This window comes from Kogia breviceps, chromosome 8, assembly GCF_026419965.1.
Source record: "Kogia breviceps isolate mKogBre1 chromosome 8, mKogBre1 haplotype 1, whole genome shotgun sequence".
Lineage (NCBI taxonomy): Eukaryota > Metazoa > Chordata > Mammalia > Artiodactyla > Physeteridae > Kogia > Kogia breviceps.
The window spans coordinates 19,063,160-19,090,266 of record NC_081317.1 but is presented as its reverse complement, the minus strand read 5'-3'; the positions used below and the strand labels follow the sequence as shown (position 1 = coordinate 19,090,266).

The 27,107-nt window shown below is 45.9% G+C and overlaps 1 protein-coding gene across 1 annotated transcript; it reads right to left on the bottom strand.

Moving 5' to 3' along the window:
* Positions 1–224: 224 nt before the first annotated feature.
* On the bottom strand, positions 225–26,325 carry TNFSF8 (TNF superfamily member 8). Its single transcript, XM_059071113.2, has 4 exons — positions 25,902–26,325; positions 15,376–15,418; positions 3,446–3,517; positions 225–1,985 (listed from the first exon to the last, which is right to left on the bottom strand). Exons 1-4 carry the CDS (start codon positions 26,094–26,096, stop codon positions 1,591–1,593), a joined length of 705 nt encoding a protein of 234 aa, XP_058927096.1. The 5' UTR covers positions 26,097–26,325; the 3' UTR covers positions 225–1,590.
* Between the last annotated feature and the right edge of the window lie 782 nt (positions 26,326–27,107).

Here is a 27,107-nt window from a genome sequence, read left to right as displayed (position 1 = left end):
AACTTGCTTAGGTTACACATGCTTAGGTTGCAGGTATCTTTTCAAGAGTGCGTGAGTTGGTTTAAGCAGGATTCATTTGTCCTACAGACTTAGGGTATAAATGCCAGGTGCCCCCTTATTCTGTGGCTTTGGGTCCTCAAAACCTGTCTGTTTTTACCACATACCACTTGGCTTGATGAATTCAACACTTCCTCCAGTGCCCTCTCCTCCCAAAGAATCTACTCACAGAAAGTGTTGAAGAGAAATGTAGACTTTACTGAATATTTCATAGTGGAGACCTAGGAAGGGGTCGACGTGACACCCTGCTCAGCAAATTACTTAAATCTCTCCCTTAGCCATTTTCGTTCTCCCAAGTCCCTCTCATCCGTACCACCACTGCTGGTTTTTTTTTTTTTCTTCTTTTAAATCATTTCTAGACTTTCTCTGACAAACTTTCCTGAGTTCCTGCTCCTTTTTCTCTCCTGCTAACTGAGAAAAATGTAAATTTTGCTCCATTCTTTTGCATAGCAGTTAAGGGTCCCTTTTCCTTCTGAAGCATAACCTCAAGGGCTTATATTTCAAGTCGGTGGTCCTTCTCTCAAACAAACAAGGTGCTCCTTCGAAGACGGACAAACGTAAATGTGGGTTGAAATGTCGTGCCTAAAGTCAGGAGAGGAGGTGGCTGCCGCTCAGAAGTCCTTCTCGCCATTTTCAGAGTCTTCACTGTCTGTCATCGATGCTGTGGGGCCTTAAAAGCCCTCCACAGAAACGGTTTCCCGAGAGTATCTGAAGCAGGGAAAGAGTTTACGTGGGCGATGGCAGCAGCTCTTCTCTGAGCAAATGACTGATCACCTTCACTGAGCGCTTGCTGAATTCACGGCACTTTCCTGACAGGAGACAAAAGCTGTCTGTTGTTGACTTATTGTCAGTCTTAACTGCAATGGAGTCAAGCCTGGCCAGGTGGTTTTCCAAATACCCAGAAGGTGTTCGATTCAGAATGGTCAGTTTCACACATTTTAGATCCTGCTGTTCACACCATTTGTCAAGGTGCCCTGAACCTTGTCCCCAAATCCTGACTCTGCTGAGGTGACACGCAGCCAGATGCTACTAGTACCATCGGTTTTATGCCAGTGCGGGGAACTTTCCTTTGGTCGGGGGCTTCGAGAACATTGCTTGGAGTCTTAGTTCACAGGTCTGTGATGAGGGAGCCTGATCTTCTGAGATGGAAGAGCCTTTGGAGAGATTCAAACTCAGCCCCTTGATTTTTCTGACGTGGAATCTGAGTTCCAGGGAGGGGAAAGGACTAGCTCAGGTCATACAGTGAGTTAGTGATCGGGCTGGGCCTGAACCCATCCCTTCTGATTCCCGTGTGTGGCTTTGTCCACCACACCACATTGTGTCCCTGCCTTCTATCTGGAAGATACTTCACTCAAAACTCTCTTTTTAACCCAGAGTTGTATCTTCCCAGGAAACAGAAGGAGAAGTGTACTATTTAATTCCCTTTGTGGTTTCAGTCTTGGCCTAAAGTGTTCTTTTATCCCCAAGTTTCTGGAAGGATGAAGTGCTGTATGGTGGAGAGTTGCTTTCTTCCCGAAGGCCGGGAGGGATGGTTCAGTCTGAACTACTGTATAAGAAGATGGACAACACATTCTCAAGAGGAAAGGTGTTTGTATCCACATACTGGAATTTATCCACCTTGACTGATATGGTGGCGTTGACCTGGAGGTGCTCCAGCAAGAACTGAGAGAGGTTCTGGTATATGTTTTTGGTTTGCACTCCAGACTCACACACTGTCACCAGTGTCTGTTTTTTCACATCTCTGTTGATGAGAAGCTCCAGCTTCAGGTCGACAGAATGTTCTGGGCATTTCACAAGAAATTGCAGTTGGCAAATGATGAAGTACCAACCTGGGAACTGGATCACCAGATTCCCATCCTGATATCTGACTCCATGGGTAATGCCATCTTTGTTCCAAGACAACTTGGTTTTGTTTATATGCTTTGACACTGGAAAGAGAAGGACAAAAGAACCTCAGAATTATTAGGCAAATTTCAGATGCGGATTGGAAAATTTGAAGTCTTTATTCAAGGTTCCCCATTCAAGTCCTGTGTTTTCTGTAATATTGGCTGCTGGTTCAACCACCTGGAATATCTTCCATGTTACTCCTAGGCATTAGTGAGTATTCAAGGTACAGGTACAAAACCACCCCCTGCCTTTTCTCTAATGCATAAAGCTGGAGGGCCAGAACACACACGGTATTAGACCTTTACCTCCTATGGAACTGTTTCCCGTTTAATCGTTGTATCATTCTGTTATTATTATAATTATTATTTTTCCCTTTTCAGACTATAAGCTCCTGGACTGTATTTCCCATAAGTTCTGGACTATCATGGCCATTTAATCAACCAATCAAGGAATGTTTGATCAATGGGGGACTGCTATTTGGTAGGCATTGCACAAAGTATCAGAGAAAAAAACATTCAATTTTGTTCAATTAGTAAACAATTTAGGCATCAAGAGGTCCAGGAGAATCTCAGTTTGTTAACTTTCACATTAAGATATGTCCCTTAACATTGTCTGAATTTTTAAATGTCTTCCTCTCTTTAAAAGGGCAGCCAGACATAATTTTGTAGACCCCTCAAGTGCACATTAAGGGCCTCTTCGCAGCTGGGTTTTATAGAAAAGCAAAGAATTAGCAGACCCTCTTAAGCTGACAAGTTGGCCAAGTCTCTGAGTCTTAACAAGTGAAAATCGGCACTGATTGGTCAGGGTGTCTTTCAGAATTGGGAAGCTGGCATGTTCAGTTTAATTGCTTCCCTTTAAACCTCGTTGCAATTCAGCTGAAGAATGAGAACTAAGCTGACTGCAAAATTGAATTTTTTAAATGAGCAGAATGGCTATTTCAGAGAATCTTGGCCATCTCCTCTGTACCTCATCTCTCCCAGCATAAGTGCCTCTTATTATTTCATCTATAAGGGGCCTCTCTCCCGAAGCATGCTGCAATATGCAAATAGACCCTGTGCCAACATGGTCATTAAGCTGTCAATCTGGGCACAGGGCAATTTTGTGGCTCCCTTATGAATAACTTGATAGAGGCAGAGATTAAGAGCCTGCTTCCCGTGCCTGAGGAAAAGTACCGCACGCTTGGCCCGCAGCCCGTAGATGGATGAGTAAAGAGGGGTGGTGCGGTGAGGCACAAATGCCCTCACAGGCCAGGGACACACACTTGAGAGAGTGAATGAGGCTGAGGAAGTGGGAACCTTGTAGCTTTCGAGAGTAATGCTCTCCCTTCGCCCCCTAAGGCATTTAAATTCAAATTATAAAAAATATCATGCAGGCTAAACAAAATCCACATGCAGGTCACATTTGGCTGTGGGCTTCTACTTGTGACCTCTGGCTTAGAAATTTCAGAAAGGCCACAGGAAGTGGCCCTCATGTGGTTGGGTTCCTGGATTCGGTTACTGACCTTGGAGGTAGGCCCATGACTTCTTGAATGGAGCCCTTTCCAGGATACATGAGATGTCCTCTGAACAGTTCCCTAAAAATAAGGAGATCCCATGTTAAATGCCTCTCTCTGCTCCGGGCACTGGAGCCACCAGATCTTTCTCCATGAACCTTTGATGGAGACGATTACTATTCTGTTTCCATTTGGGGGACAAAAGGAAACCTGCTTATTTCTCATTTTGCTGTCAAGTACCCTAGAAGGTTTTTAAAAACGTGATTGTTCCCACTTGGGCTTTTACAAAAGACTGTGGAAGTTGGGGGGGAGGAAACAGATAGGGCCTGAGTTCCTCTATGTACCAGCTGCATTCTTGTTGCTTTATATACGCCACCTCACTTGATCTTTGCAACAACTCCACGAGAGAGGTATTATTACGTCCCTTTGAGAGATGGAAAAAAGCGTGTGGACCAGACAGATGAAGTACATTGTCCTACATCAGTCACTCAGCCAGGCAGTGGTAGTCAGAACACTAAGGGTGGGAGTAATTATCGCCACCCTTCCTTTAAGAGTGCACTAGCTGAGGGCTTCCCTGGTGGCGCAGTGGTTGAGAGTCTGCCTGCCGATGCAGGGGACGCGGGTTCGTGCCCCGCTCCTGGAAGATCCCACGTGCCGCGGAGCGGCTGGGCCCGTGAGCCACGGCCGCTGAGCCTGCCCGTCCGGAGCCTGTGCTCTGCAAAGGGAGAGGCCACAGCAGTGAGAGGCCCGCGTACTGCAAAAAAAAAAAAAAAAAAAAAGAGTGCACTAGCTGAAATATACATATTTCAGCTAATCTAATTCCCAGAATAACTCTGTAAAGCTAATCCTAGACAATGTTGAGACCTGGTCACTGCTACAAGGTCATGCAAGTAGGTGGAAACCCTGAGATCCACCCCCATGCCTGTCTGATTCCAGAGAGTCAGGTTTCTTCCTCAGGGCCAGGTTGCTGGACAAAGGAGATAAAATACATCCTGGGGCTCAATTTTAAGAGGATATAGGATCAAAGAGATCTCAGCAGGGAGCCTGCTATTTGGAGCTTCCTTGGCAGGGAAAAAAGACAATGTTTATGTCATTGTGGACTTTAAGAAATAAAAATATTTTAAATATATTCACTGGTGATGGCAGCTTAGCTTCTTATTATAGTAACTATTTTGTATGCAAAGAACCAAGTTATACATTTCCTTCAAAGACTCATGAATTCAGCTTATTCTGGGCAAATTTTTTCTTCTCTTTGGGTCTTGGTTTCCCTAATCTGTAAAACTGGGAGATATCTAAGAACTGACACTGACATCTTTTCGACGGTGTCGCCAGAGGTGATCACTCATTCCATCCATCAGAGACTAGGCAGCCATTCAGTCGAAGTGGCCACATCCTAGTAGGCTTGTTCACTGGATCTTCAAGTAGTATATGTTGGGCTCACCATCCTCCCCATTGCCTTCTCTGTCCAGGCCTGAGACGATCCCTCCTGGCCTTCCTTAAAGTAGGGTGGGGTCCTTGGAGTGGTGGAAAGCTAAGTGAAGAGTCCCCTCTGCTGTCTGAACAAGCTCACTGCTAGAGGCACCCTCAGCAGAAGCAGGGGGCAGTTTTCATCCTTTTCTTCCCTCCAAGCATGAAGAGCTTCTGGTCTGAAGGTCTCTCGGCTGAGGAGGGCTGGTGGGCCAGCTGCCATTCTTCTGATCCCATCTCGCATGCATCCTCCAACTAGCGTTCTTGTCCTGCCTGCAGCCCATGTTCTCGGGGTGTGTCCAGCCACGTTCACAGCAATAAGGCCACGAGAGCTGCTCATTCTTTTTTTTTTTTTTTTTCTTTTTTTTGGCCATGTGGTGCGGCTTTCGGGATCTCAGTTCCCTGACCAGGGATTGAACCTGGGTCATGGCAGTGAAAGCCCGGAATCCTAACCACTAGGCCACCAGGGAACTCCCGAGGGCTGTTCATCCTTAAATGTGCTCTGACTACTGGTAGGGAGTCCCCCTGGCCCAGCCTTCTCTTTTTGGGATGTGGGACATCAAGTCAGAAGGAATCGCAGAGAGGCACGTCTGGCTGCATCTCTTCTCTGCTTGGAACCCCTTTCTGACACTACTGTCACTGCAGGATCAGGGCCAAGCTCCTCCACATGGCATTCATGTTCCCTTGTGTTCTAATCCCTATGGAATTTTCTAGTCTCATCCCTCGCTTTCCCCCTTTCCCTGTACTCTCTTGTACTTCTCCCAATAGTAGTAGTAGTAGTGCTAGTAATAATAATAATAGCTAATATGTATTGACTGATGGCTGTTTTCTTGGCACTCTGCCAAGCACGTTACATGCATTATTTTACTTAATTCTCACAATCGTCCCATGAGAAAGGTACTCTAATGACTTCTCTCTTGTACGTAAGGAAACGGAGGCTTTAAAAAGTTCACATTCGCACAGCTAGTCAGTGGTGGAGTGGAGAGTCAAACCCAGGCTATCTGACTCTAGTGCCTGAGTGGATTTTTGATCATTTTACTGAAGGTTGGGGCCTTGGGGTGCCCCCAAATACACCATGTTGGTTTTCCATTCCACTTGGAATTCCCCTCTTCACTGATTCCTTGTGTAAAGCAAAGCCCCTGGGAACCCTTCTTTGACCCTCCGTCAGTTTGGTATTTACCTCCTCTGTTAGATGGTGAATCCTTAGGGCAGAGACTACTGTTTATCCCCACTGCCAGCTCAGAAGATGCTCTGCAAATGTTGAATTGAATCACCTACTCTGTCTCTCTTACTCCCCTCTGTGGGTGTCAGCTAAGTTCTTTAGGCCTGAGTGAGGTCAATGCAGAGTCTTGGCTTGCTTTCCCTTCTGGGCTGGAGTAACACCTGGCCTCAGTCTCCCATTGGTTCTGCAGGTGACGTTAGATTAAACGGGAGGTTAAGATTCAAGCCCTTGGCTGAAGCCAGCACATCACACCAGGAACAGGTTCTACTCCTTGGCTGAAAGCCCCCTCACGCCATGTCACTTGTGGTGGCATCTATCAGGTGAGCTTCTGTAAATGGATGGCTGTAGAAGTACAAGCCTGGGCTTGCCTCTCACACATGCACGTTCTTATTTTTTTATTTCCCTTTTGGTCTTTGCATATTTGCTTGGGTTGACCTCAGTTGTAATTCTGAGAAACCCAAGGATGGAAAAAAAAAAAAAAAACACCTTATTTTGAAGCATTTGCATTTCCTGAACTCAAATGCCATGGCGTATCTTAGTTTTTCTTAAAGAATCTTTTAGCTGTTTCAAGAGAAAGGGAAAACAGAGGCAACCCCCTTGAAGAATGACATTGCTAGAGCTGGCTAAATGAAGGGGCTGGGAAACCAGGACACCAGAGGAGCTATTGGTGGAATGGGGCCGCTGAACTTGGAGAGGAGCCCACAGGAGGGCACACTGATGGCCTTTAGCAGCTGCCAAGGCTGTTAGGAGGGCCAGAGCTGAGGGGGGCCGGCTCTCTGGGGCCCAAACACGAAGGCTGCATGGAAGTTTAAGGAGATGGTGCACTCAGCTAATGGTTAACACCACTCTCGTTCCCATTTCTCAGATGAGGCAGTGGGAAGACCTCCATTAAGGACACACAACTCACACTGTAAGTCACAGTGGTGGCAGCTCAAATATCTGACCAGTTGTCTTGGACTGATGTGAGGGTCGTGAGGCTCTTGTCAAGACCCAGATGAATGTTTCATGGGTCATTAGTCATGTGGCTTGAGTCTCCTCATCACCCTGTGAATCCATGCTCTGACTTTCTTTTTTGCTTATGAGACAGGAATCCTATAGTATTCCTGGAATTTTGAATTTGGGGAGCATTGGGGGCAAAACACGCCTCCGTTTCATTCATTTCCCAACCAGATTTGCTGTCCGGAGGGGTTTCGTTTGAAGAACTAAACACTAAGGTGAGGAAATGAGAACAATCTGCAAGTCATGGCACAGTAGATGGCCTGGGAGTTAGAATCTAGGAATTGTCCCTCTCTGGGCTGTCGTGTCCCTAGCTAGCTGAAGAGCAGTATGAATCTGATGATCTAGAAGGGCCCTTCTAGCTGATTCTAGCAGGCTGCAGCTGATGCTAGCAGGCAGCTATACACCACCAGGCTTGCTGTGGGGACCGAAAGTCAGTCCCAGCTCCAACTGTCTGTCTTTTGAGGCATGTTGCTCTACCCCAGCTAGGAACCTGTCTTCACATATTAAGATTTCCAGACACCTGCATCAGTAGAACAGAGCATTTTAGGTCTGGGGACAATCGAAGTTATGAAGAGCCTGGTTCTGTAACGGTTTCCATGGTTCATAGAAATGGAAGTTCCCTGAGAACTCATCTGGTCCAGGCTTGGTAACTACGTAACACGTGTGTTCCCCAATGTTACCCCCCCCCCCAACCGCAGCAGGCTTGTCCTAGGTCACCCCATGAGTCAGTGACAGAGACAGGGCCAAAACCCAGGATTCCGTGCTCCCGTGGGGCATTCCATCTTTTGGACAACTCAAGTACTCTATGAATACTTCTGAGGACCAGGGCCTTCAGATGGGCAAGATTTGTAAGCGGTTCTCCCAAGCTTTGGCCTCCTGTAGGGGGATCATGGAACTTTCTTGGGCTTTGTTTGGAAGCCTGGGGAGAAATACGTGCCCATGAAACCGTCCTGGACAGGCGCACGTAAGACAGAGATAGGGAGAGAGATGTTGCTTAAGGGGGTTGAAAGGGTCATGTTCTAGAGGTCAGAATAATGGCAACCTGAAGGTGGGAACCCACCTTGAGATCTCAAAACATGAGACCCCAGAGGATCATTAGATGCCAAGTTAACCAAGACCCTAGATTTATGAGTGGGGAGACTGAACCCAGAGGGACTGAAGTTCTGGCTCAAAACCCCACCGTAGGCTAGTGGCAGAGCTGGGTTCAGAGCACAGAGTTCCTGACTCCTAGTCCAGGGCTCGGTCCCATTTTTTAGTCTTTCCATGTAGCAGGAAGGGTTAAATGTAGGAAGAAGTGGGTCTGTGGCCACCATACACGCTGGACTGAAAACTGATGAGACAGCTGGTGGTGCTGGGAAAACAAGCACAAATGAGCCTCCCGGGCTTCCTCTTGCTGGGAGAATGGCAGCAGGTGACTTCAGGCGGGTGTGCTGAACACTGCCAAGTCGTAAGTCAGGGGCAGTCAGACCTCCATTAAGATGCAACAATGCCCAAGGGGGCAAAACAAACCACACTTAATCATTCCAGCCAGAAAGTATGTGGTCTGAGTGCCAGGCACCTTCCAGGTTGCTATCAGGGCAAAACAGACACAGTGCATCTCAAAGAGAGCACCTGGGTTCTGGTCAAGGCTTTTAACTTCAGACCTGTCACTTTCCCTTACTGACCCTCAATGACTGCATCTGTGAAGTGGGGATGGTAACGACCCGAATGTGTGGATGTTGCAAAGATGCAATGAGACCGTGGGTATCAGGTGGCCGGCACAGCACGTGGCAGCCCCTTCCTCCCCCACTCCGCTTTCCCTAGTTGTTACAGTGGCGCAGTTTAGCAGTGCTGCTTAGCTGATGAAATGATCTGGCTGAGGAAATGCTCATTAAACCAGAGCTCATGGCATTATCTGATGGATTGACGTTTTTCCATTACGTACATAAGTGTCTGAGGACATCTGATGCTCCCAGGGAAGTGGGAATAATCCCCCTCCCATCTGCTGAAAATATTGTAATCCTTCCAAGAAAGAGAGGAATCATCCTCCTGACTCTGCATCTACCATGTCCTGGCTTCTTAGTTCCTCCCTTTGGCGGAATATCTAGGAGAGTCCCAACAGTGACATCTAGGGGAGAGTCCACTATCAGTCGAATTCAGAATCAAAATGAATCCTTAACCTAAGGGTCATTTCAGCGGGCTTCAGTTGGACCGTTTTCTCGATGCCACCAGGCCAACTAGTAACGGAGAAACTCCAGGATGCGCTATTTGTTAAACAAAGGACAACTAGGTGACCCTGGATTTACAAACAGCATTTGGGGAATAGCCATTACCGCATGCTCAGTGTTAAGCACATAGAAAGTCACCAGTTAAGTACAAATTGAGATCAAGCCGAAATTCATTTGAATCCCTTGAAGGTTACTTAGGATTTTGAGGTCTTTTTTTTTTTTTTTTTTTGCCACATGGCGAGGCTTGATAAAACTATCAAGTCAGATAGTTTTATCTTACATACTGCAACAGGTCAGGAATGAAAAGACCCCCAAGGGAATTCCCTGGTGGTCCAGTGGTTAGGGTTCTGTGCTTTCACTGCTGTGGGCCCCGGTTCAATCCCTGGTCAGGGAACTAAGATGCTGCGTGCCTCACAGTGAGGCCAAAAAAAAAAAAAAAGACAGGTTAAGAGTGGGCTTTAAGTGAATGGAGAAGCCAGTAAGCTCTTTGAGGCCTGTGACTCTGAAAAGCAGTTACCTCGTGAGCAGGGGTATCCCCACTTGCTGTGGAAAACAACAACAACAGCTTGTAGACTAGGCAATCTAGATCCAGATCAGTCCACCTGATGGAAGTGAGGTCTCTGCTATTTTTCAGTCTTTCTAGGGGAGGAGGCTTCTGCTTCTCTACCTGCCTCTTCCGCTGCCAGTGCAGCATCCTGGTGGGGCTGCAACCATCCAGATCCCAGCTGTGTGACACCAGGGCTAGCGGGGGATTGGTGAGTAGCTAGCTCCTTGGTTTAGTTTCACTGCCTTAGGCGGGCAGCTTGCATGATTTCCCTGGGGGTGGGTTCACTAGTTATAATTAGAGAGCTAACTTACTTGATCTCTTTTAATGCCCACATTTTCTTTGTAGCAGGGGAAATGGGGAGGAAGGTAGCCTGCCAAGCCATGCAAAAACTACAGATTGTTAGAATGGTGAAACGGTCAGAGAATCCTAAGATGTGTGATTCCTGGGATGTTATATTCAGAGCAAAATCCATGCCAGGTCAGGTCAGCTGGCTTGCCCCCCTCATGCCTGATATTTTCAAAAACAGCAAGCTCCATTCCCTGGGAGTTCAAGTCATAGGACTGGAATGTGGGTATTCCAAAGTTCAACCCCGTTCTCTGCCTTTTGGACCTCATCCCCAGCTGGAGATTGAATTCAGGCTGAGGGTGGGGAACGCACAGAAGGGGTGCAGGACCACTTCGTGTGGTCTATCCACTGTTCCCACTTCCTCAGGGCCTCCAGGGAACCTTGGGATATTAGGGGCCACGTGACATTCACAGGAAAGACAAACTCTTGTAACTGGCAGGCGGCGGGGAGGAAGGAATCATCCCAGGTCTCGTGACTCCTGGGGCTTGAATTTGGCCTCTAGATCCCCTGCCGTGGGCCCTCGTGCCCCCTACCACTTCACCTCTTGTGCAAACCCACGCGTGTGGTTGCCCTAGTGGCCGTCTCTGCCTCAGAGCTCGACAACAGTGACAAGCAGGGCGGTCAGCCTGGATTGCGAGGTCTCCCCACTCCATGCCAGCTGTGCAAACTTAGGCAAGTCAAGTCGCTAAACCTCTCTGGGCTCTAGTTTCCCTACTTGTCAGTAGTAAGGGGCTAATCTTTATCCCCCGGACTCGTTGTGAGACTGTACGCGTGACTCACGAAGCGCTCGGCTCAGTGCGTGGCACAGAGCGAGTGACCCATCCGTGTTTATTATTTTCACTCCACCAGATCCTCACCCATCCCTAGTAAGGGAATAAAAGAAAAACTGATTTACAGGTTGCCTACAGAATTCCTCCAGTACAGCTGAGAGCTGATATTTTGTTGTTGGGAAGTTAGGAAGGCCTGGGGCCGAGACCAAGGTGACCAAAATTATTTTGCAGTAAAGGCAGTAGAATCCGAGTTTCTGCAGAGTTTGTGAGGGGAGGCGAAGGCGTGGTGTAAACGGGAAGAAGGAGAGCGTGGAAGCAGGGCAGTATGCGTGGTGGGGGGGCTGCACCCCAGGGAGCAGTGCAGTCCCTCGAGAAGGCTCTGGTGGCTGGGGCACAGAGGGGTCTGCAAACTCAAGTTTGCCTCATCCTCCATGATGGAAGGCACTGCCCCACCGGCTTCTCCACGTACCCTGAGTGCTACTGTCAGCTTTGCTACACACAGCGGCGGGTGCTTCTGGAGCTCTGGGGACCTCAGGCCTGGGGGGCTGTGTGCCGGGGTTTGGGCAAATAAGGCACATACACGAGCATAGGTGAGAGTCAAAACGCCGTGGAGGCAGGAGACTGGAACAAGAAGTGACGAGAAGCAGTGCAAGCCTCCCTCGCCCAGCCCGCCTGGACTCTGTGTCCAGAGGACCTATGCTCGACCACGTGGCAGACAAGGGTCGTATGTGCTGTCCCATTTCACCCTCGTAGTGGCTCTGTGCGGGAGTCCTTCATGACCGCATTTGCCAGAGAAGAGGAGAAGCGTGTGGGAAAAGGTTCTCCTCCCATTTTGCCCTTCCTACCCTTAGTCCCGGCTGGGCCCCCGCGTGGGCCGCTGAGTCCTAAGCACGATGGAGTGTGTGTGAGGTGGCGGTCTGCCAGTGACAGGTCTCCTGGTTGGGAGTGGGAAGCTTGTGTTGAGACTCAGACATCTTTTCATTACAAAAGAGGCTTGGCTTTCGGTGGTTTCCCTGCAGCTAAGTGTCACCCTGTGTTACATCACTTTAGTGTACGGACACGGCCCTGTTTTCCAGGCTCTGGGCTGCTGCTGGCTTCCGGACAATGGTGGGCAGTTTCCATCAGGTGGTGGCAGAGGTCTCCCTGGGAAGCGCCTGGCTTCTGCTCTTGTCCGGCCCAGTGACAAACCACACGCCGCCCCCTGGGGCTTCCTCCCTGGCGTTTCTGGGAGACGATGCCTCTCTGCCTGGAATGTCTTGCAATGGCTTTTCAAAAGGGAGTTTGCTGCTTCTGCCTGTTTAAGAGGGGTTTGTTGGGGCGGGAGGCTGTGGCTGCAGACTTCCTCAAGGTTATTAGGAATAATCGTTTTAGACTTTTCTATATTTACATATTGAATGAAAGATTAGAGTATCATAAAGCGTCAAAGTTGGAAGGACCCTTCCAGTTCATTCAGTACATTGTTGTTATGTTATAGATGAGACCCAAAGAGGAGGAAAGACTTGCCCAGAGAAACACAGCCTGCTGGTGTGAAGGTCAGTTCTGGATCCCAGGCTTTGCTCCAAGGTAGTGTTCTTTCCGCCTCACCCTGCTACTGTGTCTGTAGTTTGCCAAGTGAAGAGAAGGGGAAACTTGCATTAAAAGCAGGAGAAAGCTAGGGACCGCGCACAGTAGGTCACTGACATTTTATGGCTGAAGCACATCATGCGGGGGGCTAGAGAGGAGCCCTGGCTTCTGATCCGTGCTCTGCCATCAACTCCCTAGGTGACCTTGGGCAAGTCACCTTGATTCCCTGGGCCTCAGCTCATTATCTCCAAAATGGGACTATTAATCCCCACATTGTTTGCTTGCAGGATGGAGGCTAATATAAATCCAGGGGAGGTGTGGGAAGGTCTTTAACGCAAGTTTCATGGCCCTGGTGAGAATTATTAGCATTTTCTACCTGGTTGCAGAAACATTGAATTGTAAACTGCGGTTGGTTTTGGATTAGTTTGTGTTCTGGTATCTACAGTGATGGCCCATATAAGAAGCGATCTGATAAGTGATCTAGTCCACAGCTTCTAAAACTTTGAATTTTATGGACCAAAATAATGACTCCAAAATGTAAATTCAGTTACCAGTACACAATGGGCAGCTTATTATTTTGCCTTGTGACCGTTAAAACGAACAAACAAAATAACTTTGACTAAAAGCAAACCAACTTAATTCCCATCTGTATCAGCTTCATCTTGTAAAAGAAAGGACATTTTAATACCAAAAAACTGTAGAGGGTTTCCCTGGTGGCTCAGTGATTAAGAATCCGCCTGCCAGTGCAGGGGACACGGGTTCAAGCCCTGGTCCGGGAAGATCCCACATGCCGCGGAGCAACTAAGCCTATGAGCCACAACTACTGAGCCCACATGCCACAACTACTGAAGCCCACGTGCCTAGACCCCATGCTCCACAACAAGAGGAGCCACCGCAATGAGAAGCCCGTGCACCACAACGAAGAGTAGCCCCCGCTCGCCGCAACTAGAGAAAGCCCGCGCGCAGCAACGAAGACCCAACACAGCCAAAAATAAATAATAATAAATAAAAATAATAAATTTCCCTTTAAAAAAAACTGTGGAAAAGGAGGTGCTCTCAGAGGAAAGCATAGTTGGCCATGGGAAAAGGGGGATCACTGGTTAGAACCTCTGTAGTTGGTGACCTACGATGGAAGTGCAGAAACTGAGACCCAGAGTGGCTGAGGTCGTGTTGCCTGATCAAAATTGTCCTTGCCATTGGGGTCATGTTCTCCCTAAAGATCCATCTCCCCCTCTTGGAAAATGAAGTTCTCATCAAACCTTGGAAAATCTGGATGGATGTGGAACACTGGGACTGGGGAAGGGAAAATGACATTTACTCAGTGTGTTTGGTTTCTTGCAAGCTTCCGTGTCCTGATTCCAAAGCCGGTACTGTTTCCATGATGGGGGCCAGCAAACCCTGGTCTGTGGGTGAGATCCAGACCACCACCGCATTCTGTGAATGAAGTTTTGTGGGCCCGCAGCCATGCCTGCTCGTTTGCACAGAGTCTGTGGCTGCTTCTGCACCACAGCAGTGGAGTGGACTCGCAACAGGGACTCTCACGGCCTGCAAAGCCTAGAATGTTTACTATTTGGCCCTTGACAGCAAAAGTTTGCTTACCTCTGCATTATGCCGTGCTCCTTTTTACCTTAATGTGACTGTCTACGGAGGCATTGTGGGAACTGAGGTCACATACTAAGTAATTCCAGCCAAAGTTAAGCTGTTGTTGACAAAGGTGTAATTATTAGTCTGCCTTGAAAGATCCAGAATGCTGCTCCTTTTAGGGGATTTTTGCCCTTACTTTCTAAGTCTCTGGGTGACAGATAGCAGGAGAAGAAGCATGACTCCGGGTGTCCTGAAGGAAACTCCAAGTGTGATGGCTGCTGCTGTGAGGCGCTGTGTCCAGACACTTATGTCCTCTGGCCCCAAGCATGACCTGGTGTCTCTATCCAGGTGCCTATAATGACCCACTCTTTCTCTTTTACTTTTTTCTCTCTGAGCTGTCTGGTTATCCAGCTGCCAGCTAGGTTCTAAAGGTTACAGGACGGAGATGGGGCTAAAGATTTGGGGTTGAAAGAACACTGGATTAGAGATGAGGACATCTGGGTTCTAGTTTTGACTTCATATGACTCTGAACAAGACCCTTCACTTGGTCTTACTTTTCCTCTTCTGTGCAATGAAAACATTCATCAGGTGATCCCAAAGTTTTTCATTTTCCATGTTAAGCTAACTCTGCATATCACCACTCTGGGGCTAGTAGAGACAATGCATTAATTAGTGACTTCAGGGATAGGAAATTTGAGGGGTGGGGAGGTCTGTTTCACAAGCCCTCGGCTTCATTATGCATTTTGTCTGTTATCAGTTATTTAATGATTACTATGTGTTGGTCACCATGCCAAGCAATATCTGGAAGAGATCTGACAGCTTCTCCAATACCTTCCTGAGGTGGGTATGATTAGTCCTGTTTCACAGATGAGAAACTGAGTTTCTCAGGTGGGGTGTAGAGCCAAGATTCATTCCCATATTGCCTGACTCCAGATTTTAAGCTCTTAACACAATGTTGCTTTGTGTTCCTCTCTGTGTCCGTGTGACAGCCTATGCCAGAGGTACAATTTTCACTAGTGGGAGAGTTGCGGGCTGGTGGGAGAACTTGTGGGGAGGTGAGTGCAGCTCAGAGGCTGCTCAGATGAATGGAGATGCATCAGCTCTGCCCTGACTGCCCACCTCCGCCTCCACCCACTCTTCTGTTGGACACTATCATGATGTTTCTGGTTATTAATCATCCGTGATGTGATATGGATGCGTCCCTGGCACATTTACTCCTAATTCCAAAGTCTTACCTCCTTTAAGGTGGAATTTGCCTGGTGGGTTGGGAATGGAGTCCTGGAAGAGAAGAAAGAGGGGAAAAAAAAAAGCAGCATGAGAATGTCATCAGATTGAAAGAGCTAGTCTTTTCATTTTCCATTTTGGTTGTCCCCAAAGTATTGTGCAATTTAGAATTCATGTTCCATCTGACTCTTAGATTAAAAAAAAAAGAATTCACTGAATTAGTTTACAGTGGGCTTTCTCATCCATTTGCTTTACAACCTGTTTATCAGAAACACAGTTGGAGGGCTTCCCTGGTGGCGCAGTGGTTGCGAGTCCGCCTGCTGATGCAGGGGACACGGGTTCGTGCCCCGGTCCAGGAGGATCCCACATGCCGCGGAGCGGCTGGGCCCGTGAGCCACAAGTACTGAGCCTGCACGTCTGGAGGGAGAGGCCACAACAGTGAGAGGCCAGCGTACCACAAAAAAAAAAAAAAAAAAAAAGGAAAGAGACACAATTGGGGGATTACTATCCTCATTTCACATGTGAGGAGCTGGGGTCCGAGAGGTAAAGTTTATGGCAGCTCTCTAGTCAGGGACTAGAATCTGCAACTCAACTTTCAGTCCAGTGCTTTTTGTTTTCACCACCACATGTGTTATTTTTTCCTACTTTGATTAACATAAGAGCAAACAAGTGTAATATATAAAGATATGTGGTTTTTTTTTCTATGTTTGATTCAGCAAACAGTGAAAGTATGTTGTAAACACACCTAGGAAGGTACATTTCTGTTTATCCTGTGGTTGGAAATTCTGAATTAATAGAACGTTTACGTGCCAAGCATTGTGAAGATACCAAAAATAATTAAATTGGGTCCCTGCCCTCATGGATTTATTACAAGTTTATATTTGACTCTAACATCTAAATACTTATAAATATATAACATGAAACTTATAAATATATAACATGAATAAGCATAAATATGTATTATTTATTTTACTGTTCACATGTTTTATGTTATTTATTCTATAATAAGCATAAATATATACATAGTTAAGTAAGAGGTTGATAGCAGATAATCTGATAACAGATTGTCTTCTGAAGGAGGGCCTCCAGGCTGGGGAGTGGAGGGGATGAAAGGAGGGTCTTGCTCAGGTGCTCTGGGTAACAGCAACAGAAGCAGATGGGCACGGTGCTTCACCCCTAGTTCTTCAGAGACTAGCTTCCTGCCCGGCCTCCCCGCCTCTTCCCCACCTCAGCCATTAGAGACACCCCTCAGTTGTCCTGCCAATAAGGAATGAAGTGTCTTATTTACCTTTTGACCTCTCCTGGTCAGGATCTCCCGTAGTGCATCGGATTGAAATATTAATAAAGACCCAGAGAAATGTGAGCATTTACAAGGATGAAAACGACTCCCCAACTTCTAACGGAGCAAGAAGTTAGCAGCTTCCCCCACCTTATTTTCTTAGCGTCCTGTACGAACACCTAGGACCATCTGGAGCTCCCCCTTTATTCTGCCATTGCTGTAGGCGCTCTGTGCTTTGCCTTCCATTGCCAGCTCTCCTGATCAGTGACTGTCTTCTCCAGCCCAGATGTGTGGCGGTGAGTCGAGGGAGACACCTGAGGCAGAGCCCTGATCTGCAGATGGAAGTCAGTATAGATTTGGGAGCTTCAGCTTATCAGGGAAAAGAAGTGAACTTGGCTTGGAAGGTCCTTCCCTCCTTGCTCTAACAGTCTATGGTTTTGTTGTTTTAGTTGAAAGCGCTCTCTTTTTTTTTTTTTTTTTAAGATGTCGGGGGTAGGAGTTTATTAATTTTTATTTTATTTATTTTTGCTGTGTTGGGTCTTCGTTTCCGTGCGATGGCTTTCTCTAGTTGCGGCGAGCGGGGGCCACTCTTCATCGCGGTGCGCGGGCCTCTCACTATCGCGGCCTCTCTTGTTGCGGAGCACAGGCTCCAGGCACACAGGCTCAGTACTTGTGGCTCACGGGCCTAGTTGCTCCGCGGCATGTGGGATCCTCCCAGACCAGGGCTCGAACCCATGTCCCCTGCATTAGCAGGCAGATTCTCAACCAGTGCGCCACCAGGGAAGCCCCTGAAAGCTCTTAACCTGATTAACAATGCTGTACATTTGTGGTCTCTCAGTTGCACATGTAGTTCAAAGGAAAAGCTGATGTCACAAAATTCCCCTCCTGGTTGCCTCTGTGAGACAACAAACAGCATTTCATAATTTAATAAACACCTAGTTTACTGCCAAGCATGTCCGTCGATTAGCGTGATGTGCAAATACGTGAAGAAAAACATCTACGTTTAAATGTGGTGCTAAGACCGTTGAATTCATCGGCTGCCCAGGAACATGTCCAGGGACAGTGAGAGACTGCCGGAGCCGCAGCCCCCGTGGAGCCATCACAGCGGCCACTGGCAGTTGGGAAATACCAGAGAATCATACATTCAGCACATGTTGAATTGGGCACCTGGTGTGTGCCAGGCTCTAAGTTAGTCATTGGAAGACATCCTGTGGATTTTATGGCTCGATCATTAAAGCAGTCATTTAGGATATACAAGTAAATATCTAATTAGAATTGCAAGTTGTGGCAAGAGCTGCCAGGAGAGAGGCAGAGTGTTTCAAAATAGTACTTCTTGAACTTTAGCATGTGTATGAATCACTTGGGGAGCTCGTTAAAATGCAAGTGCTGATTCAGCACGTGTGGGTGGAGCCTGAGAGTCTATTTCTGACAAGCTCCCAGGTGACATCGGTGCTCCTGGCCCACAGAACACAATTTGAGTAGAAAGGTTGTAAGAGATCATATCTGGAAGGAGATCTAATTTACATGGGGGGTTGGGGGTACAAGGGGAGTCTCTGCCATTTGAGAGCTTTCTGGTTTTCTAGCTTCAGACAGGAGGATGTCAGAAACGAAGCTTCATAGTACAGGAAAGAATCCTGTTGCTTGACCCTTCACGCCAGGACCCATGACATCCAAGACAGAAGTGTCACTATTCCTATCTTGAAGAGCTCCTGGGATGAGGACAGGTCTCCATAGCTTCCCTTGGCTACCCATGGTAGACAAGATCAGAGAATCAGGGCCAGAGGGGAACCAAGACATCCTTTAGTCCATCAAGCTAAGTTTCACAGGCAAGGAGACTGAGACACTCATGAGTCAGTGGAATCCCAGATCTCAGACTGAAATTCTCCAGTGCTCCTTCCCTGTCTCTGTGCCCCAGGAGAGATGCTGTCTGCAGAAGCCAAGGATAGAAAAGCTCATTCTTCCCCACGCCCCCGCCCCTTAGTAGTCCTTGTATTTGGAGATGCAGAAGTAGGGTATAAAGAGACGAGGACTTAAATTTTGCTGAGGACTCTTTATACCCTAGGTGCTATGCTCGGTGCTGTCCATCTATCTATCTATTTCTCTTTAGTAAGGTACCTCCCAGTCTTAGAATTCTTTCCCATACCTAGGCTGGGGATCCGGTTCTTGGCTGGGGAAACGTGAACTACCTTGCTTAACAACTTGGCTTTGCGGTAAATAGTACATAGGCTAGACATAGACGCAAGCAAATGGACCCTCCCAAGTTGTCATTCTCAGCTCCATTGAGTAGCTCAGGAAACTTCATCTCCGAGGTTACCAGCCAGGTACATTTCCTTAAGTGTACTTTTCTCTGTCTTTTTTTCCCCAGACTCTGTATGTCTAATGGGTATCCTCAACGATGTTTCTGTGTGTGGAGGGAGGAACCGTCACATTTAACTTGTTCGTTTCCAGGTGAAATGGCCTGTTCCAATCATCTTCCCTGCCTAGGAGTCTGTTTTCCCATTTCCTTTAATCACTGTGATTACAGGGCTAATAATGCTTCCCTCCAGCTGGGTTGTTGTGGACATAATAAGATATTATACATAGAGTGTTAGCAAGTACTTGAAAACTGTAGTTATTTTGGTTACCCTGTTAATCCTAATGAGGTGCTTAATTTGCCCCAATATCTTGAAAGTCTTATTTCTTTTTGCAGAGCGAAGTATCACAGGGCATTTCAATTCACCCCTATATTTTATCTGGGCTGAAAAGCAGGGGAGTCAGCTCCCAAATTTACTTTGAAAAAAGATACCCTCTCTGATGGAAAATGGCCAAAAGGGACTAATATTTGGAATATGCTGGGTGGCCTCACATCTTGTAAGGTGGGCCATGGAGACCTTTGCCAGGAATGCCTCTCTTATTTTCCAGTGAACGTGATTAAGCACTTAATGAGGGTGCTTAATCCTCGGGGGCTAAATGCTTTACATGCGTTATCTTATTTGATCTTTACCCCAAGAGTTAGTGATTGACTAAGACTTGGAGAAGTGACTTAATGATTATAGAAGGTCCCATAGATGGTGAATAGCAAGGAAAGTATTCAAACTCTGGCATGTTGACTTGGAAGGCAATGCTCTTCAATGCCAAGCCACGTTGCCTCTCTAGGGTAGGGCAGGATGAAACTGGGGCAGGAAATTCTCCTGAGACTCCATGAGAAAGTGGATGGAGATCATAGAAAATTTTCCTTGGCTGCCTTTGTTTTGGTAATGTTAGTGAAAGTGGTCATTGGAATACAGTGGCTTAAAGCAGTGTTTCTCCCACTGGGGATCTTGTTAAAATGCTAATTCTGATTCTGTAGGTCTGAGATGGGCCCTTAGGTTTTGCATTTCTGATGAGCTTCCAGAGGATACCAGTGCTGCTGGGCCAGGGGCCACACTTTGAATAACAAGGGCTTAAAGACGTTACTCAACAGGCAATCAGGATACTGAGGCCTTCCTTCCCCAAGGAGTGGGGAATAGCTTCTGGAGGCTGAGTGTGGAGCTGAGCTCATGTATGGCTTTAGGAAATCTTCCTAGTCTGTTGATAGGGTGGCTTCCTATCCTCTCCTCTTCCTCTGTCGATGCTTCTTGCCACCTATGTCTAAGTCCTGCCACTCCCCTGTGCAGTCTGGACTGACTTCTGTTCTGGCCCTGCAACTCCTGTCCTCTCTCAGGCTTGCCTTCTCCCAGGCTGTGCGTCTCCTCACTCTTGCCTCACCTGGAATGCCCGGCACCATCTCCACCTGCCACCATCCTTCCCATGGAGAACCTTCTCCATTGAAGAATGTCAGCTAATAAACGCAAAAGGAATGATAGAATTAGACAATTATCATTCTTCAACCCTCAGTGCATTAGCTGACTCAGATGAGGGTCATCATCAAAGAATGCCAAAAATGTAGAGTGAAGGATATTGGTATGTCTTCAAAGTATTACCCCATAGATTACCTATTAATAAGAAAGAACAAAGGGTTCTACTAAAGAGATAGCCAGTGGTCTCTGCCTGAATCACGTGACTAAACATTAGTGCCAATAATGGGGCAACCTGACATATGCCTCTAGCCCTGCTGCAATAAGAAGTATATAACATTGCCTGTGTACTGTTCTTGCCAAAAATGTTTCATCTGAATATAATCACGAGTAAACACTAAGACAGTTCCAAAACATAAACTATTCTACAACGGAACTGACCCTTTGAAAAAGTCAATGCCATGAAAAAGAACAAAGAGTAGAGGCGATAGTTAGATCTGTGCTTCTCAAACTTTAATGTGTGTATAGATCACCAGGGACCTTATTAAAATGCAGGTCTAGAATGGGGCTTGGCATTTCTAACAAGCTCCCAGGACCACCTTTTAAATAGTAACATTCTAGGTGAGAACAGATAAGCTGAGAGTGGATTCTGGATCAACAAACAAAACAAGGCACAGCAGCTGTAGAAGATATTTTTAACAAGTGGAGGAAATTAAAATATGGACTATATATTATAATCAGGTGATATTACCAAATTAACATTAACTCTCTTGGCTATGATAATGGCACTGCAGTAAGTAGGAAGTGGGTGCTGAAATACATGCAGGTGAAAGGTCACACTATCTGAAACTTACTTTAATATATATAGAAAGAGCAGAAATATGGCAAAATATTAACACAATGAATTTAGGTGAAAGGTTATATGGGTGTTTACCATTCTATTTTTCTGTAGGTTTAAAGTTTTTCAAAATAAAACTTTGGGCATAAGACATGATCCTTCTAATTCTTGGAGGAGGCTCAGCTTCCCTTCTAAGCTCTTCTGCAAAGCCTTCCCTCATCCCAAGCAGAAATTGTCTTCCTCTCCTCTGGTATGGCACTCAGTGCCATTCTGCCCCAAATTCAATCTCTTGAGTGTTTGGGCCTCATTTCTCCAACGTAGAGATTCTCGGGAAAAAGGGTCCTGCCTTACCCACTTGGGTCCTTCCCTCACAGCCCAGCATAGGGCTTTCCCTGGAGAAGATTTTCAGTGGACTTTTTTGGATTGATAAATTGAATGCATTGGAGAGAGTAACTTGGGTAGAGAGAAGAATCACAGGGCATTTCAATTCTCCCCTATATTTTATTGGGCTGAAAAGCAAACCAAAAAACCTTACCACCATGACCACCAGTCACTACCCCTATACTCCACTCTTGGTGGGGAAGTAGAGTGGTATTATAAGGATACATTTTTTTTAAAAAGGAATTTTCTTTGCTGATAAAGGGAAAGAAGGCAGCTGCTTTCTCTTCTTTCTAGAGGACATAATGAGCCCTTGCTCTAACCTTGTGGACTGTAAATGGATCTCTCTAGGGGTTGGATAAGTCCAGGCTCCTGGTTTGTAACAGAGATGTCTCTAAGATTGAAGACCTCAGAGCCACTTGAACTGTAAACGCTTCTGGTGTCAACCTTGTAGCCAAGATATAATCTATATATAACCCTTTATCTCTGGAGGAGATAAGAGAAATTTTATTATTTTTCTTTTTTTGTTGGTTTTCTTTCTTTGCTGTATGAATTGTGTGAAATTTCATCCTGACACATATGCAGGTACTCTGTTGTGCTTACTCAGTAAGAAATCAATTTTCTGTCTTTCCCATGAAGATCTGTCTCTTTGTTGGTAGGACTTTTACTTCCTCAAGAGTAATATATTGGTACAATCTCTTTGGAAGTTGATTTACATTATTTATAGAAATGAAAAACACATTCTATTACCACCACTAGGAATTTGTCCCACAGATATACTTGCAGATGTGCACGGTAGGCAAAACTTCTAGAGGAAAACCTGAGTGTCCTTCACTAGGCCCAGATGAAATACGAAGTACAATAAAATACTGTGTGACTCTTCAAAAGAATGAGATGGACATCCATGTATTGGCATGGAAGGATCTCCAAGATATACTGTCAAGTCAATAAAGCAAGGTGCAAATTTATGAGTTTACTATAATGACATGTGTGTACTATATATTTGTAGAAGCATAGAATTTTGGAAGGACATGGAAGAATCTGTTAATGGTCATTATCTCAGGGAAGAGGAGTTGGTGGTTGGGTGGGGGGAGTGTGAGAGATTTCTATTTTTCTTTCTTTTCCCTTGTTTACTATTTACTTTTCTTAAACCACACAAATATAATATTTTAGATAAATATAATAGTTTAAAGGTAAATAAAATACAGCCACTGCAGAGACTTAAGACATCAGTAGGTAATAAGTTCCATAAGTAACATGAAAGCAGGGATTTTGTTGGCTTTGATCAAGGCTCTTTACCCATTACTTAGAACAATGTCCTGTACACAGCAGATGCTCAATAAATATTTGAGGTTGAAACCTAAGTTCTTTCTTTGCCTCCCCCAAGGAATTTGGCCTTGGAGTTATTTGGTCTTCAAGCCAAGTCTCAAGGTGATCTTTGTTGATTTTCCTACATGCCCTTCACTTTTCTTCTCCATCACTTTTCTCACACTGTTCCACTGGCCAGGAAAGCTCTCTCCTCTGATCTCCCTTCACCCATTTGAAATTGTGCACATTTCTCAAGCCAAACTGAAATTTCAATCTCCAGTGAAGTTTTTCTTAGATCTGCCTGGGAAAATGTTCTGTCTCCTTAACCTGTGGTCTCATGGTAGCCCTATGTGCCTACCTTCCATCACTTATTGTATATTATGAGTTAAGCTTGTTTTAAATTTTGTCTATGCGTGTGCCTTTTTATTTAGAACTGTGACTTCTTAGGTCAATAGAACCATTCTCATGGTTCTCACCCCTGCCCCCATCCACCCTCACAGTAGAGTGCTATGTGGCCATCAGTCCATTCCATTTTTAATAATTGGGATATGAGTTTAAGGTCCTTGGTTATCTCCCATTGACTTCTTTATCAGAAGTCCTCTTAGTCTCTTCATTTGTCTCTTCACTGTCATTTGTACCTGTCCTAAAGCCAGCCTGCATTCCCTCCTCCTGTAGCAAGCCCTTCCTGATAACTCAAGTTTAAGGGGATAACTCTCTCTTCTTAGCTCTTCTAACAGTTAATATCTGAACAAATTATTGGAAATGGTATGTGTAAAACACTTAACTTTTAATGTCGCAGTTTTTTTAAGCAAGTAACTGATATTTCTCAGGCTAAGAAATCACAGTACACCAAACCCTACAATCAGACTTTGAAGTGAATCTTTTCATGTCCCAACGTGAGGGTAAGTCAAGGAGATGGATGCCAAGAAGATAATGCTCCCAAGAGAAGAGCAGGAACAGAGTTTCTTGGTGCTTCTGTGGCTGGCTGTATCATCAAAGGGAATGGTGTCCTGATTAAATAATCAAGCAGTCTTTACCACTTTCTCAGGATGACTTAGGTCAAGCCCTGTCCCCTTTCTGTTCCTCATTTTCCACATCTACAAAAATGAGGGAGAAGGATCCACCCTAGTTCCTTCATGGAAAGAATCAGTTCATACAAAGGTGGATTTGAATAAGGACCATTCTGGAGCTCTCTAGCTTTATATGTTACCACCACACCTTATACCTCCATCATCTCTTTCTCTTTTCCTCCCTCCCTTCCTTCCTTCCTTCCTTCCCTCCCTCCCTCTTCCTTCCTTCCTTCCTTCCTTCCCTTTCTCTCTGTCTCATACCAGTTCTAGCTGCAACCTTTAACTACAGAACTTTTCAAAGACCACTTTAATTTCTTTGCTTTGGCTGTTGCTATAAAATGATACACCTCTGGTTTCCTTCATATTCAAATTATAGAAATTATAGCACCTCTACAGAAAAAAAAAAGTGTCCTAGAATGTTTTCAAGAGTATTATTCCTAGTAGATATAGCTGAGCCCATTAAATGATGACTTTCATAAATTCTACAGTCTAAATCTCAAATGCTACCAATTCTGTTTTCTTTCACTTTTGTGGAGATATGAGCCTCAAAGTTTCATTTAAATTTCAAAGCTTGATGACACGTGAGAAACAGATACCAAAGCCTTTTAAAGCCTGGTTCTTTTTAGCAATCAATAAGTTAAAGAGCATTCAACCTAGGACATCTGAAGGAAACCAGAACAAATTCTGCAGGATTATAATACCATAAAAAATGGGAGCTTTGAAGGAATAAATAGAAATGTACTTAACTCTGGCAGGTTGGGGGGAGGTACAGTTCTTAAACTATCAAAATTATTTCATTAAAAAATTCATGAGCAATATATACTATCAGTACAGTATTTTCTATAAAATACATTCTGGTGGATTCTCTGTAAACACTAATTTCCTAAAATATGAAGAAGCTTCCTCCTTCATCTCTTCTGTTTTCACAATAAATCTTAACATTTACTTCAAAAAAAAGGTGAATTTCCTGAGACCGTTAGACCTTACTGTGTGTACCCATAATTGCTTGTAGTTTTAGAATTCTGAGCAGTCAGTCTCAAGGGAACAGGTGTGAAAAACATCTCTAGGTTCTGCCTCTGTGCTTTATGTTTTTGTGGAAGAGCTAAGCTCTTCAAAGCAGTGGCTCAGGAGGAAGCTTTCAGTCTGTCTTTTGAGCTTTAACGCTGAAATGCCCAAGCTCTAAGAAGCCCTGGTCTTCTCTCTTGCCTCTTTCCCTTTTAGACTTTGGCCTCTTGAAACTTAGCTCCAGGTTAAAAAAAGCTCTTAGCATTGGATGAGGGCTCCGAAGCCTCAGGAACATTTGGGCAGAGAATATAGAACCTTAGAATCTGGTCTGAAGGCACTGAAGACATGATACCAAGCTGTACAAATGTGTTACCAAGTTTCCTTATCACTTCCTTCCTTGATAGGAATGTAGCTCTGGCTCAGCAACATTTAAATATTAATTTCTCAAGGCTAAGAGCTCCTCTCCCTTCTTTTGGCTCCTGTGAGCCTGGAAAGTTTGGAGATGACGGCTCAACAAAATTTTCTCTCAAAAAGCCAAACTATTTGAGAGAGTTAAGCTCCCATTTCTTTGCTCCCTTTCTCTGCATGATACAGGTTCTTTTTTTTTTTTTTTTTTGTGGTACGTGGGCCTCTCACTGCTGTGGCCTCTCCCGTCATGGAGCACAGGCTCTGGACGCACAACCCCAGCAGCCATGGCCCACGGGACCAGCCGCTCCGCGGCACGTGGGATCCTCCCGGACCGGGGCACGAACCCGCATCCCCTGAATCGGCAGGCGGACTCTCAACCACTGCGACACCAGGGAAGCCCTATACAGGTTCTTTTAAACATTTATTTCCAAGTTTCTCTCTGGAGAAAACTGAACATAAATCAGAAAGGAAAGGCAAAGAAGAGAAGTTCACTTACCGTCTTCTGAACTACCAACACCATAATGGTTGCCACAGCAGAGATGAGACACAGAGCCAGTGAAGCCGTGGTGAAGTAGAAATAACCGCGGCTAGTGGTTCCCAAGTGGCTGGTGACGGAGCCTGCGGGCACATGCATGGCTGTGTCTTGAGAAGGGGCCAGTGGGTTGAGTGCTTGCTGCAGCCCTGGGTCCATTCTTATATAGTCTTCCCCACATCACACCTTATCTCTCCTCATCTGATTCGGTTCTGGGCCCATCTCTGTTCCAAGAAGGATTCTCCCCCTGCATCCCGGATCATGTGACTTGGAAAAAAACCTTCACCGTCTGCCTCATAAAGAAATGCTTCTCTGGGGGCGTGAGGCGAAAGGCAGCAGCACGGGTGGGTGAGAGGTTCATTTTTCATCGCCAGGGATTAATGTGAGTGAAGAGAAACTGTAGCTACAGAGAAGGTGGCTGATGTCAGAGGGTGAGTAGGAAAATGACGGTTTCCCTACTCTGCTGTGTACGTGTGTGTGTGTGTGTGTGTGTGTGTGTGTGTGTGTGTGTGTACGCGCACAAAGCAACTTCTATTTCAATCACACTCAGCCATAAAACGCCTTCCGGTTTGAGAAGCTGCACATTCTCTTTAGCAAGGCCTGTGGCTTAGAAGTCCTCATCAGAAACATGTCTCTTTGCTGGGCCTTGGGGGAGGCTGGATTCCTTGGACTGTGGTAGAATGACTCAAAAGTGTTGATAATATTGACTCCTGCTAAAAACTGGAAATGCTACCAGATATCTGGGGAGGAAGAGCCCACAAATGTGGAGATTGATCCAAAGGGGGACAGGCTCATGGCAGTATGAAATTTGGTGACAGGTTCAAAGATACTGTGTGAGAACAGGAATCTGGAAACACTGATCTTCTGAACAAAAATTCCTGCAGAGTGTATTGGGATCTGTTAAATTTGCATATAAACTTGGGCCTGCCATAAAGCTCAGAAAAGGGGGAAGGAATTGGCAGTGAGGGTGGGTGTCGGAAAGCGGTATGGTGCCGAATGCAGGGTGTGTGTCTGTGATCTGTATGGTGTATGCATATGTTGTCTGTGGGTGGTGGGTGTGTGATATGTGTATGCTGTGCACGTGTGGTGTGCCTTCGTGACGTGTGGTGCATGTTGTGTGGTGCATGATGTGTGCATATGTGTGTGTTGTGTGTGGTGTGTGTGTATGTG

Coding starts and splice junctions, on each gene's coding strand:
- TNFSF8 (XM_059071113.2), bottom strand. CDS start 26,096: ATGGACCCAGGGCTGCAGCAAGCACTCAACCCACTGGCCCCTTCTCAA. Junction 15,419..25,901: donor TGTTGGTAGTTCAGAAGACG/GTAAGTGAACTT, acceptor CTTCTCTTCCAG/GACTCCATTCCCAACCCACC. Junction 3,518..15,375: donor CAAATTCCACCTTAAAGGAG/GTAAGACTTTGG, acceptor CCTTATTTTTAG/GGAACTGTTCAGAGGACATC.